At 39.8% G+C, this 13,129-nt stretch overlaps 1 protein-coding gene across 1 annotated transcript in view; it reads right to left on the minus strand.

Moving 5' to 3' along the window:
- The window catches only part of IMPG2 (interphotoreceptor matrix proteoglycan 2), a 113,206-nt gene that overhangs the window by 7,883 nt on the left and 92,194 nt on the right, over positions 1-13,129 (minus strand). The window contains exons 12-16 of the mRNA XM_032804500.1: positions 11,279-11,523; positions 10,206-10,291; positions 4,673-4,991; positions 2,494-4,226; positions 1,256-1,475 (exon numbers count right to left, since the gene is read on the minus strand). Of these exons, the coding sequence (XP_032660391.1) occupies positions 1,256-1,475; positions 2,494-4,226; positions 4,673-4,991; positions 10,206-10,291; positions 11,279-11,523 (2,603 nt within the window). The remainder of the gene's footprint in view (positions 1-1,255; positions 1,476-2,493; positions 4,227-4,672; positions 4,992-10,205; positions 10,292-11,278; positions 11,524-13,129) is intronic.

Genomic DNA, 13,129 nt, shown 5'->3' on the forward strand with positions numbered 1-13,129 from the left:
CTGTATTACAGCCCTGGGGAAAGCGTAGTGAGGTTTGTATGTATCCTTATAGTACACACAGTGTGCTAGACAATGTGTGCACACAGAGGAAGAGCCTGCACTTCCTTTGATCCCTGATCTATCACCACATCCACTGAAATCTGAACTATAAAATGACATTAATTAAGGACAGTTTAAAAATCAATACTGAAGATTTTCTAACCAAATTAGATCATCTCTCCCCCTCTCTGGTGGGAGACAAGCTACTTCAATGCAGTAATCACCATTTGCCAATAAGTATCACAGTTATTTCCTGTTTTTAGTATAGGGAAAAATATTTCTCCGTTGCTAATCTATGCTAACTCTTGGTAAATGCTGACTCCTTAATTGCAAGCATTGTATTATGGTGAGGTATCTCCTGGAGATCATGTGTTTGCACAGTTATCTCTGGCAATAGAGGAAGACAAATATAGAAAACACCACCCCCACCCCATAACCAGAGGAATTGATTAAGGAAAGGTCTTTTTCACTGTTACTGAGATCAGACCCAGAATTCCAGAGTAAAAATTCACCATCTTTTGGGAATTAGATTAAAGATGCAAGAATGTCCAGAAGATAGAAGTGCAACTTGGAGTCAATCTACAGTCATAGGTTATGTAATGTTAGATAGTGACTTGAGGAGTCGTGATAATTAACACGTATGTTTGTTATAGTGAAATAGGAGCAGCTGCCAGGACATTAACCCTCTCTACACAGTGTGTTAATGCCATGACGCAACACTGTATTCCAGCAGGAAGCAATTTCCCAGTATATTTACACCCCTGAATGAGTTATTTCTGGGAGGAAGGATCCTGCCTAGGAAGAACTGCATGGAAGAGTCCAGCCAAATGAGGGAGCCAGGAACACGAGTGTGCTGGAGTGGGAGGGAGGCTGGGAAAAACAGGGGCCAAATTCTATGATCTAACCTTCCCTCTGCCTGCAATCACAGTGAAGTTGGTGGAGTCACATAGTATACAAATCAGCACCAAACATGGCCCCAAACTTCTCTAGGAGGCCGTAAAGTTTTGGTGGATGCTGGTCCCACTTTGCCTTAATCTGCCCCGCTAAACAGATTGGTTTTCACAGTTTTAAAAACTCTGCTGACACCAAGGCTGAGAAGAGTGATGGTGCTCTTCTCTAAGACACTGAGAGAGTCTGCTCAGTTTTTGAACTTCAAGCATATTTGACTTAGCAGACGCTACTCCCTGCACTGGCAGCACTCTCACACTGTCATTACCTGATTCCACGTCCAGGGAGTACTTGTCAATGGCCAGGTTCATGGTCTGGTAGGCAGTGTTGCAGAAGTCTTCCAGAATTATATAGACCGCATTCGTGACATTACGAGGCACAGGTTTTTCAAACTTCATGCGGCTGTTCACCACAATACTGCCATTCCTGAAGTTCAGGATTTCGAGATTCTGGAAACCTGTTAGATTGGACTGGAGGTAGGGAACCAGCTGCAGTGTAGGAAACACAATATCTGAACTGCTATATAAATACAATGATAGAAGATTTATTTCTGAATCTACTGTCTACGCCAGTTGTAATGCTATTACATCACACACAGAGACTAGATATTTCATCCCAATCACATTCAAAAAAGGGTATCTAAACTTTTACCCAGCTAAGGCCTTACTGGCAGCTTATCAGGAGCCTGAGAGATTCACATAATTTTCATAATATAGAGCAAATCACTGCACGCTTCCTGTTCTATAATAGAAGTGCGTCCCACTGGATGCAGTGCTCCATCTTGATCCAAGCAAGCTCAGACTGCATAACAGGACTTATCTCTTGGGTATCACCCTTCATACATGTGGTTACTTCAGACAAACTATTTGATTTACAGTTTAAAATCTGATAACTACTCCTGTGGCAGTCTGCTACCCATTGGCTATTTAAAGAGATCAGTAGATCCATGGGCTGTTTAATTCACTGAGCTACAGATTTAATAAAATAGTTGTTCTAAATAAAAAGCATATGAAAACAGGTGAGAGCATCCAGTAACGTATCATTCTGCACTCCCAATTATTTAGCCATTGATAGAGCAAATGAAGACACTGTTTGGAAATGAGTGAACACAAGGGGCCAGTGGAGCCAATTAAAATACATGATTTACAGCAGCCAAGCATCTGTCCCACTATTACTAAGTATTTAAGAGATTTATTTTTGCCTTGGTAAATCTGTCCCACACACAAGTGAAATGTCAAAATTTGAGAGACTAATATTCAAATTACATTTTCCAACCAAAATTCTCCCACTACAGGATAAAAATAACATCCACTATCATAAATATGAGTTACTCTCAACCTGTGGGATGTACTAGGCTGCTGTAATTTTGTTGCAAACACTTTGTGTGTGTGTGTGTGTGTGTGTGTCTCTTTCCCCTCTTTACTCTCATGCACTGTACGAAAAGATTTTAACTTGGGGCTTATAGTAACTGCTAGTAACAGATATTAATTATAAAGTGAATCTTACCAGTTCTAAGAATCGTTGCTCCAGTGCCTTATATTCTGGGGAATTTTTATTGAATAGGTCCTCTGAAAACATCATGTTGGTAACACGGAGGCTAAAGAACACCACTAAAGCTCGTGAGGAAGTGGTAGTGTTGCGATTTGCATGCGTGGGCCAAGCTACGCTGGCCATCTCTGTGGAGTGGACATTAGTAGATATCTCCATGCGACTATCAGTCATACTTCTTTCTTCCAAGTTCATCTCATGAGGATACAACATTGTGCCCACATGATCCAGCTCCACTGAAGTATCCTGTACTCTCATAGTCATGTCCTCCCCCAATTTTATTGAGCTAATAGTAGGCTGAGATACTGTATATTGTGTAGTAGGGAAACTGGACAGAGAACCAATAGGAGTCTTTGTTATAGTCACTGTTGCAAAAGAACCCACTGCCGTATTTAAGCTACTAGGGGTACCAGTGTCATGGTCTGTACTAGACCATCCAGTGAAATCCTCTGAACCAGTGGCCAGCTCCAGTAAATAAGGAGCTATGGTTGAAATTTCAACCCTGGTCGGTGCTTCAGATTGCATGTCTTGATCTGCAGGTTTCTCAGATGCCCTTTCAGTGTTGTGAGTAGGCCAAATATTTACTGGTTTCACAGCAAGTGATCCAGAAGCTTGTTGAGTTGTCAAGTGCAAATCTGGAGTTTGCTGCTCCTCCATTAAAACATCAGTGACTATTTTTTCCATCATAGGAGTTGCTGTCGGGACTGTTTCTGGCGTGAGGAGCCCAGACCATGAGGAATCCATGTCTTGGTGTCCTATTGTAACAGCTACACCTGACTGGACTATTGTGGATGGTTCTTCTGACTTTGTCCCTTCCCTGTTCTGGTTTCCTACTACTTCATAAATTATTTGATGATCCTCGCTGGAATCATCAGCTTGTTTTACATTGAATGTCCCTGTAGATGTAAGGAGATGACCTTCTACAGAGAGATCTTTTTCATGTGGTGAGATGGAGGTCTGTTCATCTGCCATATCTAAAGAAGAATAGTCCACTGAGGGCTCATATGCAATGGATGAAGAATAATCAGACATGCCTGATGCCTCTGATGTTTTCATGGACAGTTCCACATTCAAGGTTTCTTGTGTCCATAACATAGGCACCTGCTGAGTTGCCGTTTCTGAAAGTCCAGGTACATTTGATTCAGAGTCACCAGTGAATTCCCCTCTTGCATTGGTCATGCCTCCATCCTCAGAATTACCATTTAATTTATCTAAAGAATCAATTATATAATCTAGGATCTGTTCCTCAGAAGTATCCTGTGCTCTGATTAACGGAGAATCTTTTTTATCTTTCAGCCAGCTTTCAGGAAGATGGTAGAAAACTGGCTCTAATGTTGCTATGCCCCGTGGCCATGCCTCTTGACCTGAAGCATCAAATGCTGATCCAGATCCATCCTCATACATAATTTCTCCTCCTGGATACAGATCGAGTTGCAGAGGGTTCACCTCTAAATATACTTCTCCATCCTCCAGACTGTCATGGGATATAGAGTCTATGTCAATGGGCATGGCTTCTCTTGCCTTCTCTGTAGAGATCACTTCCTCATTATTAGGCTCTGTTTCTGATGTAGAGGCCATTGTTGGTATAGAAGTTGGAGGAACCATAGAAGTGTCTGTGGATGGCATTTCTTTTGACGCAAGATGAGGGTGTAGACTGAAAGGCAGCAGAAAGCCTTCCGGCACTCCAGCATCTTCAAACACAAAGTCAACAATTTTCATTTAGTTGCAGCTTATGCAATTTTAGCTTGTCAGACTCTATTTCCCTTATGTCCCCAAGGATCAGTAACTCTGTTTTTCCCCATTAAATACCTTGATCTCCTTACATGCCGAAGTATCTACTGTGGATTTATCTACTGCTGTATCCAGCTAAAACTACTTGGCAGTGTTTCTGTGAAATGGAGTAACGGGGATCATACATACACCATTAATGTCTTTAGGGACAAACAGGCCTTATTAGTTGCTATAAACATTTAAATTTAGAAGTTGGTTCTTTTTAGTCACGTGCACATTCTGAAGGTGAAACTGACTGAATACATAGGAGTTTCTAGGAAATTGTTTTGGAGGGTCCTGGCTCCTGAGCACAAGGTAACATTGTCACCCAGGCTTCAATTTTTATAAATGAAATGAAGTAACTTACCATCTTCTGAAGAAGCAGGGATAGACAGCCATTCCTGAGAGTCCACAGAAGAGCCATTTTCTAATATTGATGGGGTGCCAGAATGAAGAATCTGGCCCCCTTCCTCTAGACTCATCCCACCAGGAGAAGAAGTGAGGACAGCCTTTGATGTTGAATTCAAGTTGTTCTCAGAGTCCAGGTTTTCAGATCTTAACCAGATTTCATTGCCATTGGACTGTTCACTATCAATGGTGAAACCTGGTTTGGTGAAATCAAGTGGCAAGATATTGTTTGTAGTTGTTGTGTCTGCAGAGGGCCACTCAGCTAAAAGGGCATTATCCTGAAAGATAAATCCATAATAACCTATTATTGTATGACTTGTATCTGCATAAGGACTCCACACAATATGCCAACTAATATAGTAATTGTTAACTAGTAGCAGCATCTGCTTGATGGACTTCTGTTTCCCTGATTAGGGGATAACATGCAGTATCAAAGAAGTTCCAAACTGCAAGGATTAGCAGTGGGTGTCTCCGTTAGTAAGTTATAGGGGCAGGGCTGCATACACCTCATCATGCATGTGACCTACATTTTAAGTCAGCCCATGTTTATTCTGAAGGATAGGATCATATACAGATTCTTTAGAGGAGAACAGCAGCAGTCTTTGAAATAATATTCAACAGCAGTGGGATCCTGTGGATTAGAATGTGCACTACTTACGCCCATCTCTTTTCTTTTTACCAACTGAAAGAATTTACTGATGTGTTATAAATAAGGTTATGATTTTGTCACAGTTATTTTTAGTAAAGGTCAGGGACCGATCATGGGCAACAAACAAAAATTCATGGAAGCCTATGACCTCTCCCTGACTTTTACTAAAACTAATGGTGACAGAATGGGCCAGATGAGGGATGAGAGCCCACAGCCCTGCAGCAGGAGAGGTGAGGGCACCCGGCCACCGGTGGTAGATGAGATCTGTGGGAGCCCCATGGCAGCTGGGAGCTCCAATCCCGCCATCCCAAGGCTGAAGTAGAAAATGTCACAGAATCAATGACTTCCATGACATACTCTTATCCTTAGTTACAAACCAGTAATAGTCAATTAAATTTTTCACAGGTCAGATAAAGGAAGTTGCGTATCTTGGCAGGCTAAAAGTATCTCTCTAGGGTCACAGGACTCTCTGGGTGTTTGCTCTCTAGGGAGCCTGCCAGAGATCGCAGACTTTCAAAAGTGGTGTGCCTGATTTGTATTTATTTATCTCAAAATAAAAGGCTAAGCATGCCAGCATCTTGCAAAAAAAATAAGTATACAAATACACCACAATGCTATTAAAACAGCATGCTATTCATATTAATTCTATTAAAACTATTAAATTAAAATTGGAAATTAAACTCATGAGAAATTAAATGAATGGACATCTAATTTCCCTTTCTTATAGCCTGATATTTTGACAGCTGTTCTGTGGGTTTTTTCTTCTTTTTCTGAAAAACTACTGCGCAGGACACAATTGAGTTAACTGATGAAAGCACGTCAATTAACAATTGCTTTGTTACATAAGCACCTGATTAAAAGTGTACCCCTGTAAATCAAAAAGTATCAACAAAATCTAGCCTCAGTGTGTTTAAATATAAATTAAAAGTTTATAAATCAAGTACATAGCATGATAGAGGGAAAATAAAATGGAAGTGCATCTGCCCAGCCCCCATCAGTTCTGCCTTCTAACTCTTCCACCTGCCCAGCACTCTAAACCCCCAATCTGCCCAGCCCCCACAATTAGTTCTTGCCTCTAGCCCCATCCTGCTCTCAGTCCTCCCCCCTCCCCCCAATTACCTGTGGCCTTCCCAGCCTCATCTCTGCTCTTACTGGGATTCTTTGCCCAACCCTCACAGCCCAGGTTGGGGGGAGGCTGCAGCCGGGTCCCCTTCCCCCTTCTGAGGCATGGGGGGAAGGCTCCAGGGGTGGTTCACCTCCCTCTCCTTTCTCACATTGGGTATTACAGGGCGGGAACAGGGAGTGGAGCTGCCCTGAGCTGCAAGGCTCTTTCTTGGCCCTCCTGTGAGTTGGGAGGGCTCCCCTCCTCCTTCCCCCACCCTTCCTACAAGAATAGGCTAGGCTGCTGAAGGGTGGGGAAGAAAGCTGAGCTGCTGCTTCCCAGCAGGCATGAAGGATCAGCTGATGCTCAGTGGCAGGCCAAATAGGAGGTCCTCATGGGTTGGATGTGGCCCATGGGCCGCCAATTAAACAACGTTATAAGCTATCCATCGGCTGACTCAAGTGCCCCTGACTGTAGAATAGAAACCCAGCCGTCTCCTTGTAGTTCATAGACATATTTGGGTAACACCACACACTGTTTTTTAAAAGCCTGTTAAAACAGTGGACTCTATAAAAAGAGGAAGAATGCTTAGAACTTACATAGTGCTTTTCATCTCCAAACTGAGTGAAATGCAGAAAGTAAACAAACAACATACATGGTGAAAAGCAAATTTGATTTCAAAGCTTTTCTTTTTATTTCCTACACTATACTAGTGTGTGGGTATCATAACAATCATAATGTTAAACACTTTTCATCCTCAAACAATCAGTCCACACAGTACCTCTGTGAGACAGGGTAAGTATTGTCTCCATTTAGCACATAGAGAAACCAATGCAGAGAGATTAACTTAACCAAGACCAAAGAGGGGGTCAGCATGTTATCTGTGACTAGAATTGAGAAGCCTGGCTTCCAGTCCTTGACACAGAAAAATAAACCAGGCGGGCAATGTGCACACCAGAGCTCGTTCCTGTAGCATGAATAACCGTCAAAGACTCATTTAAGCTCAAATTGTCAATTTCAAATTGCATCTTTGGTTGTAAAACTTGCAATCTGATGTGTGGGCCTCTATTCTGCAGTGTAGTTCACTAGTGCAGGCCCTTGGACTCCACCAAGGAGAGGGGTAGATGCTAGGAAATTACACTGCAGAACACGTTAGTTATATAATTCATCCAATAAGGGAATAGAAACAATACCAGATGATTTATGTAATGAATCTATAGGTGTGTGAATTGTGAACACTCACAATGGACTCTTCACAGTCTATACCTAAGAATTATTCTGAAGTAATTTGCAAATGCTGAAGAAATCTGAGAATTTAATTATCTGTGTTTGAACAATTTGTGAACAGACCAAAAAAAATGCACATTTCACAGAATAAGCTGTTTTCTTGTGAATTATTTGTTCAGCTCTTTAACAAGTATTTGCCTTTCCTATTTTTATGACTAGCCGTTATTCCACTCCTTGTATCTTTGTAGGCTGTTTTCATTTTAGCAATTGCAAGCTATCAATGAATTGAAAATTAATATACAAGTTATGTGCTTCACGAGCAAAAATCATCAATATATGTAAAACTATCAGGGTTTGTTTTGGTTTTTTCCCAAGATTAGCAAAATAAGTATTAAAAAGAACAAACATAAAAACTTGTATCAATAACTTTTCAATGCAAAATTTTTAAATGTTAGCACGCAGGTGCCAGGAACTGCACTTAGTCATTTATTTAATGTGGAGAGGTGTTCCTATGACAACTAATGTGTTTCAAAGATTCTTGTTATGGTACAATGTTATATTACCAAGTTTAATATTAGAGTGGCAAGTTCTGTTTTTGCCAATATCATCTGAATTGCTTACTAATATGACAGATCGCTGCAAAAACAAAAAAATACCAATTTTCCAGTTCTTGCTGCCAGAAACACATTACATTCAATAATCCAGTTTATTACAACCACCACCTCTGGTTTAAATCTTATCTGCAGGATTTGAGAGAGAGACAGTGGTGGGGATTTGTAAAATTTAAAGAGAGGTGGATCTAGAGTTAATTGATATCTGCTACTGATCAGTTTGTGAAGTCAGGATAGTCCCACAAAAATATGATGAAATTAAAAGAGAGTCCTTAAAATTTTAACTATTTCTACAGAGGGGCTAATACAAAATATAGTAGGACTCATTTTCTTACTGGCACTTAATTTCTCCTATATTGCTTTAGCTGTGAAGAACAGATATTGCAACTAAGCAATTAAAAAAAATTCAGCCTTGTTTTCTGTTTGTAAACTCTCCATAAGCAATTTGATTTCCTTATTGAAATTGTTTCCTAAACAATTTTATATTGTTCATTGCACATAGCAGCTTACCGCAAGTATTCAATATCTAAAATTGAAGCTCTTGATTGGAAATGTAGGTCACATGCTATTGTTTCTATTTCTTGACTGGATAAACAGAGCTATTGGAATCATGTTTCTGGGTGCAAATACTTGCTTTTACAAGTTCATAATTCCCTTCCAGAAAATATTCTCAAAAATCCAATTCAAGTGAATTGCTGCAAACTTTCCAGTCAATAAATTCATTTGCTAGAATATCTGCAGAAAGTGAACACAGAAGAGATGTAAGCACAGCTAAAGTTATTTCTTTTATTAATGCATGTATGGTACATTTTTAAGCTATTCACTCGTCTCTAGTAAATATAGAAAACCATTCTCTACAAATTAGCCAATACATTCATGCTGTTCACCATAATCAATGTTATGACAATTCCATGTAAATTTCTAGGTTACATAGGTTTATTTCTTAAGTTTTTATTCAGTCAAAGATTCCCACTGAAGTCAGTGATACTACACATATTAATATAATGTACATCATAACATACACTCATATGAAGTCAATGAGAGTTTTACTTGAGTGAGGACTTCGGGGACTTGGCCTGAAATTAGTTTTGTGAGTCTGGACACACTTATCTGCATAATGGGCCAGATAAAAACATAGATCGGGTCACCACCAAATTCAGGGATGTTCAGAAGCGGTGTCTGAATTTTGTGGCTTAATTTCAGTTTATCTCGATACGTATATAGTCAGGTGTTGCCTTAAATGCCTTCAACTTTGGAGCAAGCTTGGACGTGTAAAAAAGAAACTACTAGCCAAACATTTTCTATATTTCTTTTGCTGTTACTGAGATGTAGGTTTGTTTTTATAAAAACAGCACTGCACTTCTCAGTGATAGCAGTACAGCTGCAAAGGAGGAACAGGAGTTATATTTTAATCTAATCTCTTACATGGGCAAAATTTCCCCTCGCATCTACCTCTTCTGTTCCAAGAAAAGGCTCAAATGATACTCTTCAGTTGTGAGGACCATTTCCCTAGCCATACATAATCAAAACATTACAAGAAACCAAAAGGGAATCCTAAAATGTAGTAGTAGTTAGACAGGTTATAACAAGTACACAGTACTGGCTTGTACTGAAAAGAACATATCAGCTTCTATTGCAGGAGGCATGCCACTTTCCAAAGACCAAATATTTCCCAAAAGGAAGACTTTCAAAACAGAGCTCTCTCATCAGACTGTATGTCTCTGTATTGTGTGTATTTCTGAGCATTCATTCTGTATTTCAGACATGGCAGAGAGCTGTGTTTTGGGATTCTGACTATACTTCCACCTTTCAGAGTTAAACTATTCGGTTGTGTTTGTAAGTATGCGGCTGAAGGACAAATCAGAGTCATTAGAATGAGAATGCAGTGCAGAAATGTACTTACAAGATCAATTTCTGGAGATTCAAGAACAATTGGATTTTCAGTAATCCTGGATGTGTCTTCAGGTGCAGGGGAGAGAACTTCTTTCACTGTGGAAACAAAAGATAAGTTGTTAATTCACAGTTCATATGGAATGGTTACTGTAGTTTATATGATGTCAAGTGTGTTTTGTTGCCTTTTTTTTTTGCTGTCACATCTGGGGGTGCCTGAAAATAATTAAAAGCAGAGAATAAGAAAACATTCAGCATTTGAAGGTGCCCACTGTCCAATTTATCATCCCAATTTGCACTTAGAGAATCCTGTGAAAGGTTACACTAGCACTGCACGAAAGTTGTTTGTAGAAGCATCAGGGTATTCTGGATAAAACCCTCACTCATTTCTCCTCTCTCCAGCTCATATTTGCTTCTAGGATCTTCTCAAAGTGCTCACCAGAGTGATTGAGAATCTGCAATGCCCTTTATCAGTCACACTTAAAGCAAGGATAACAACCTAGATAGATAACAATTTCCACTGGTAACAGAGAGGACATGGAGAAGACAGCACTTACCAGGTGCTGGTCTGTGCTGCCAGGGTCCAAGTCAGCACTACTAGGCTGAAATTCATCCTAGTACAGAGGGCCCTATGCATCACTTGAACTCCATTTAAGTGGCACATAGGGCCTTGTGCACTGAGCTGAATTTCACTTTTACAGAATGTCATCAGCATGTATGTTACAGCCTGCTGTAAGAGGATATACAATATCATACTAAGTATATATTTTGGGTGGAATTTGTATTTCCTTTAGTTACTGACATATGATTGAAACCATCAATGCACACCTTAAAAATTGTACATCACAATGTTAAATTAATTTAAGAGAGGCTAAAATGGTGGGTTAGGGATAGGATCCTATCACTATTGATCTGCTTTGATTTTGATAAAATCAGGAGAAAAGGAGGAGCCCTGTGGACCATACCACTACATATAACTTCCTCCCTTGTGAGAGAATAGCTCCTAATCCCCCACACCATATCCTTCATCTTTTTTAAACATAAATTCTGATTAACAGACCACAGCATTTCTTAAGTAATACACACCATTAATGAGCTGGAGAGAGTCAGGGTCCAAGGTCAAAGAGATGTTTTCAAGGAAAGAGTTCTTGTGAAGGATTTCAGCAATATAAGTTCTGAAGTCACTGATTGTGTAAACAACAGTTGGGTTATCCTCAAGTTCTATGAAGGAGTTGTCCTCCACTTTGTTGGAATGAAGGTTAATAAGGTCCCAGGTGGCATTGCTGATGGCTTCCCCAACAAATGTGACAGCGTAGAGGACCTCCACACCACTGTGGTTTTATAAAGAAAAAGGGAATTTAGATCAGAGCTAAACAGTTGGCCAGCTATATCATGCATTCTGGTTGTTTGAGGAGCCAGGTCTCACACTTAGAAAAGATACAACAATTTAAAGGGGGTCTTTGGTAAAAATATATGTAATTATTTTTATGTTTGTCTAACTCTGTAAAACATAAAAATGTAAAATGTATCACAGTTGTAGCAAAATCTTCAGAGTGCGCGCCACCCAAACTGAAAATCTCATACTTCCAACACCGTGACAAGACTAAATATTTGGTTTTATGTCATAGTTATTAATATGGCCAACCGATATCCAGAAGTGGAAATACTATGTGTGAGGAGCCCAGGTTTTTACCAGATCTTGTCAACCCCATGAATGACTTTGAGACATGGAATCAGCCTGGAAAAATGTAAACAAACAAATATAAAAATTTGAGAGTCCTTGATCATCCCTAGTGGACAGGTTGTGCAATTTAATCCTGCTTTAAATGGTGCTCGATAGATCTAAAGATGTGTTTATATTATAGGCCCAGGAAAGTGCCTGTTTATAAGAATGTAGTTCCTCTCATTTATTTTTCATTAAGAAGCTTATATTTTGTAAATTTGTACAGCTGAATTATTTGTGCCAATCGTACTCTATTTTCTTCTCATGAGCACGCTTGGATTTACTTCCCCACAAGACAATGCAGTAATCAGAGTTACCATACACAGAGCGTAAGCACCAGGGAGCTTTAGTTAGTGTTTCACACTTTGACTGTACAAAGTGCACAGTAAGAAAATGGGGTTGTCTATGAAGAACCAGGAAACCCTGCTCCAAAGATAGGTTTTCCTCCTGCTGTAGAGCTGGAATGCATTCCTAATCAATGGCTGAGCTTAGAGAGAGATGTAAGCACCAAATGAAGCTGCACTAAAACCACAACTCTGCTGGAGTTTTGCTGTTGCCACCTTGGCTGAATTTCACCCAATGTAGGCACATCATGGGCATTAAGTATCACTATGGGGAATGGAAACAGAGCACAACAATGAAAAGGGCAAAAATCAGAACCCAATATGCTGGATGAGAATAATATCTGGATTTAATAAAGCCATGCTGTCAGTTGCAGCTATTAAGTGCAATTAATAACTACTGCCATCCACCTGAAACAGGCCCAAACATCTGTTCCTTGGAGCAGAGTTTCTCTGAACAGATTCTTTTGCATCCTTTCTTGCAGAAGTGCATGGGAGCAAGGGGACGGCTTTAATACTCAGCTGTTTTTACAGAATTTTTTTCTTTTCAATCCCTTCTAAAATCAAATGCTGCTTCTCTATAAGATTGTTTACAGAAACAAGCTTTTATGTTAAGATGTGTATTAGAGGGAATTTATATTTGACCTTTAATGGATTAGGAGCCCACGGTTCACTGACTTTTGGGAACTTACCTGACAAAATAGGTATCAAAGAGAGCGCTCTTTGAAGCCCATATTAATTGGAAATTACTTCAATTCTTCAAATGAATAAGGGCTTCAAAGAGTGCTCCCTCTTTGATTGCATTTTAGGAAATCTCTAACAAAAGGTCAATAAACTCTGGGCTCTTAATCCATTAAAGGTCAAGTATTAACT

This window comes from Chelonoidis abingdonii, chromosome 1 (genome assembly GCF_003597395.2).
Source record: "Chelonoidis abingdonii isolate Lonesome George chromosome 1, CheloAbing_2.0, whole genome shotgun sequence".
Taxonomy (NCBI): domain Eukaryota; kingdom Metazoa; phylum Chordata; order Testudines; family Testudinidae; genus Chelonoidis; species Chelonoidis abingdonii.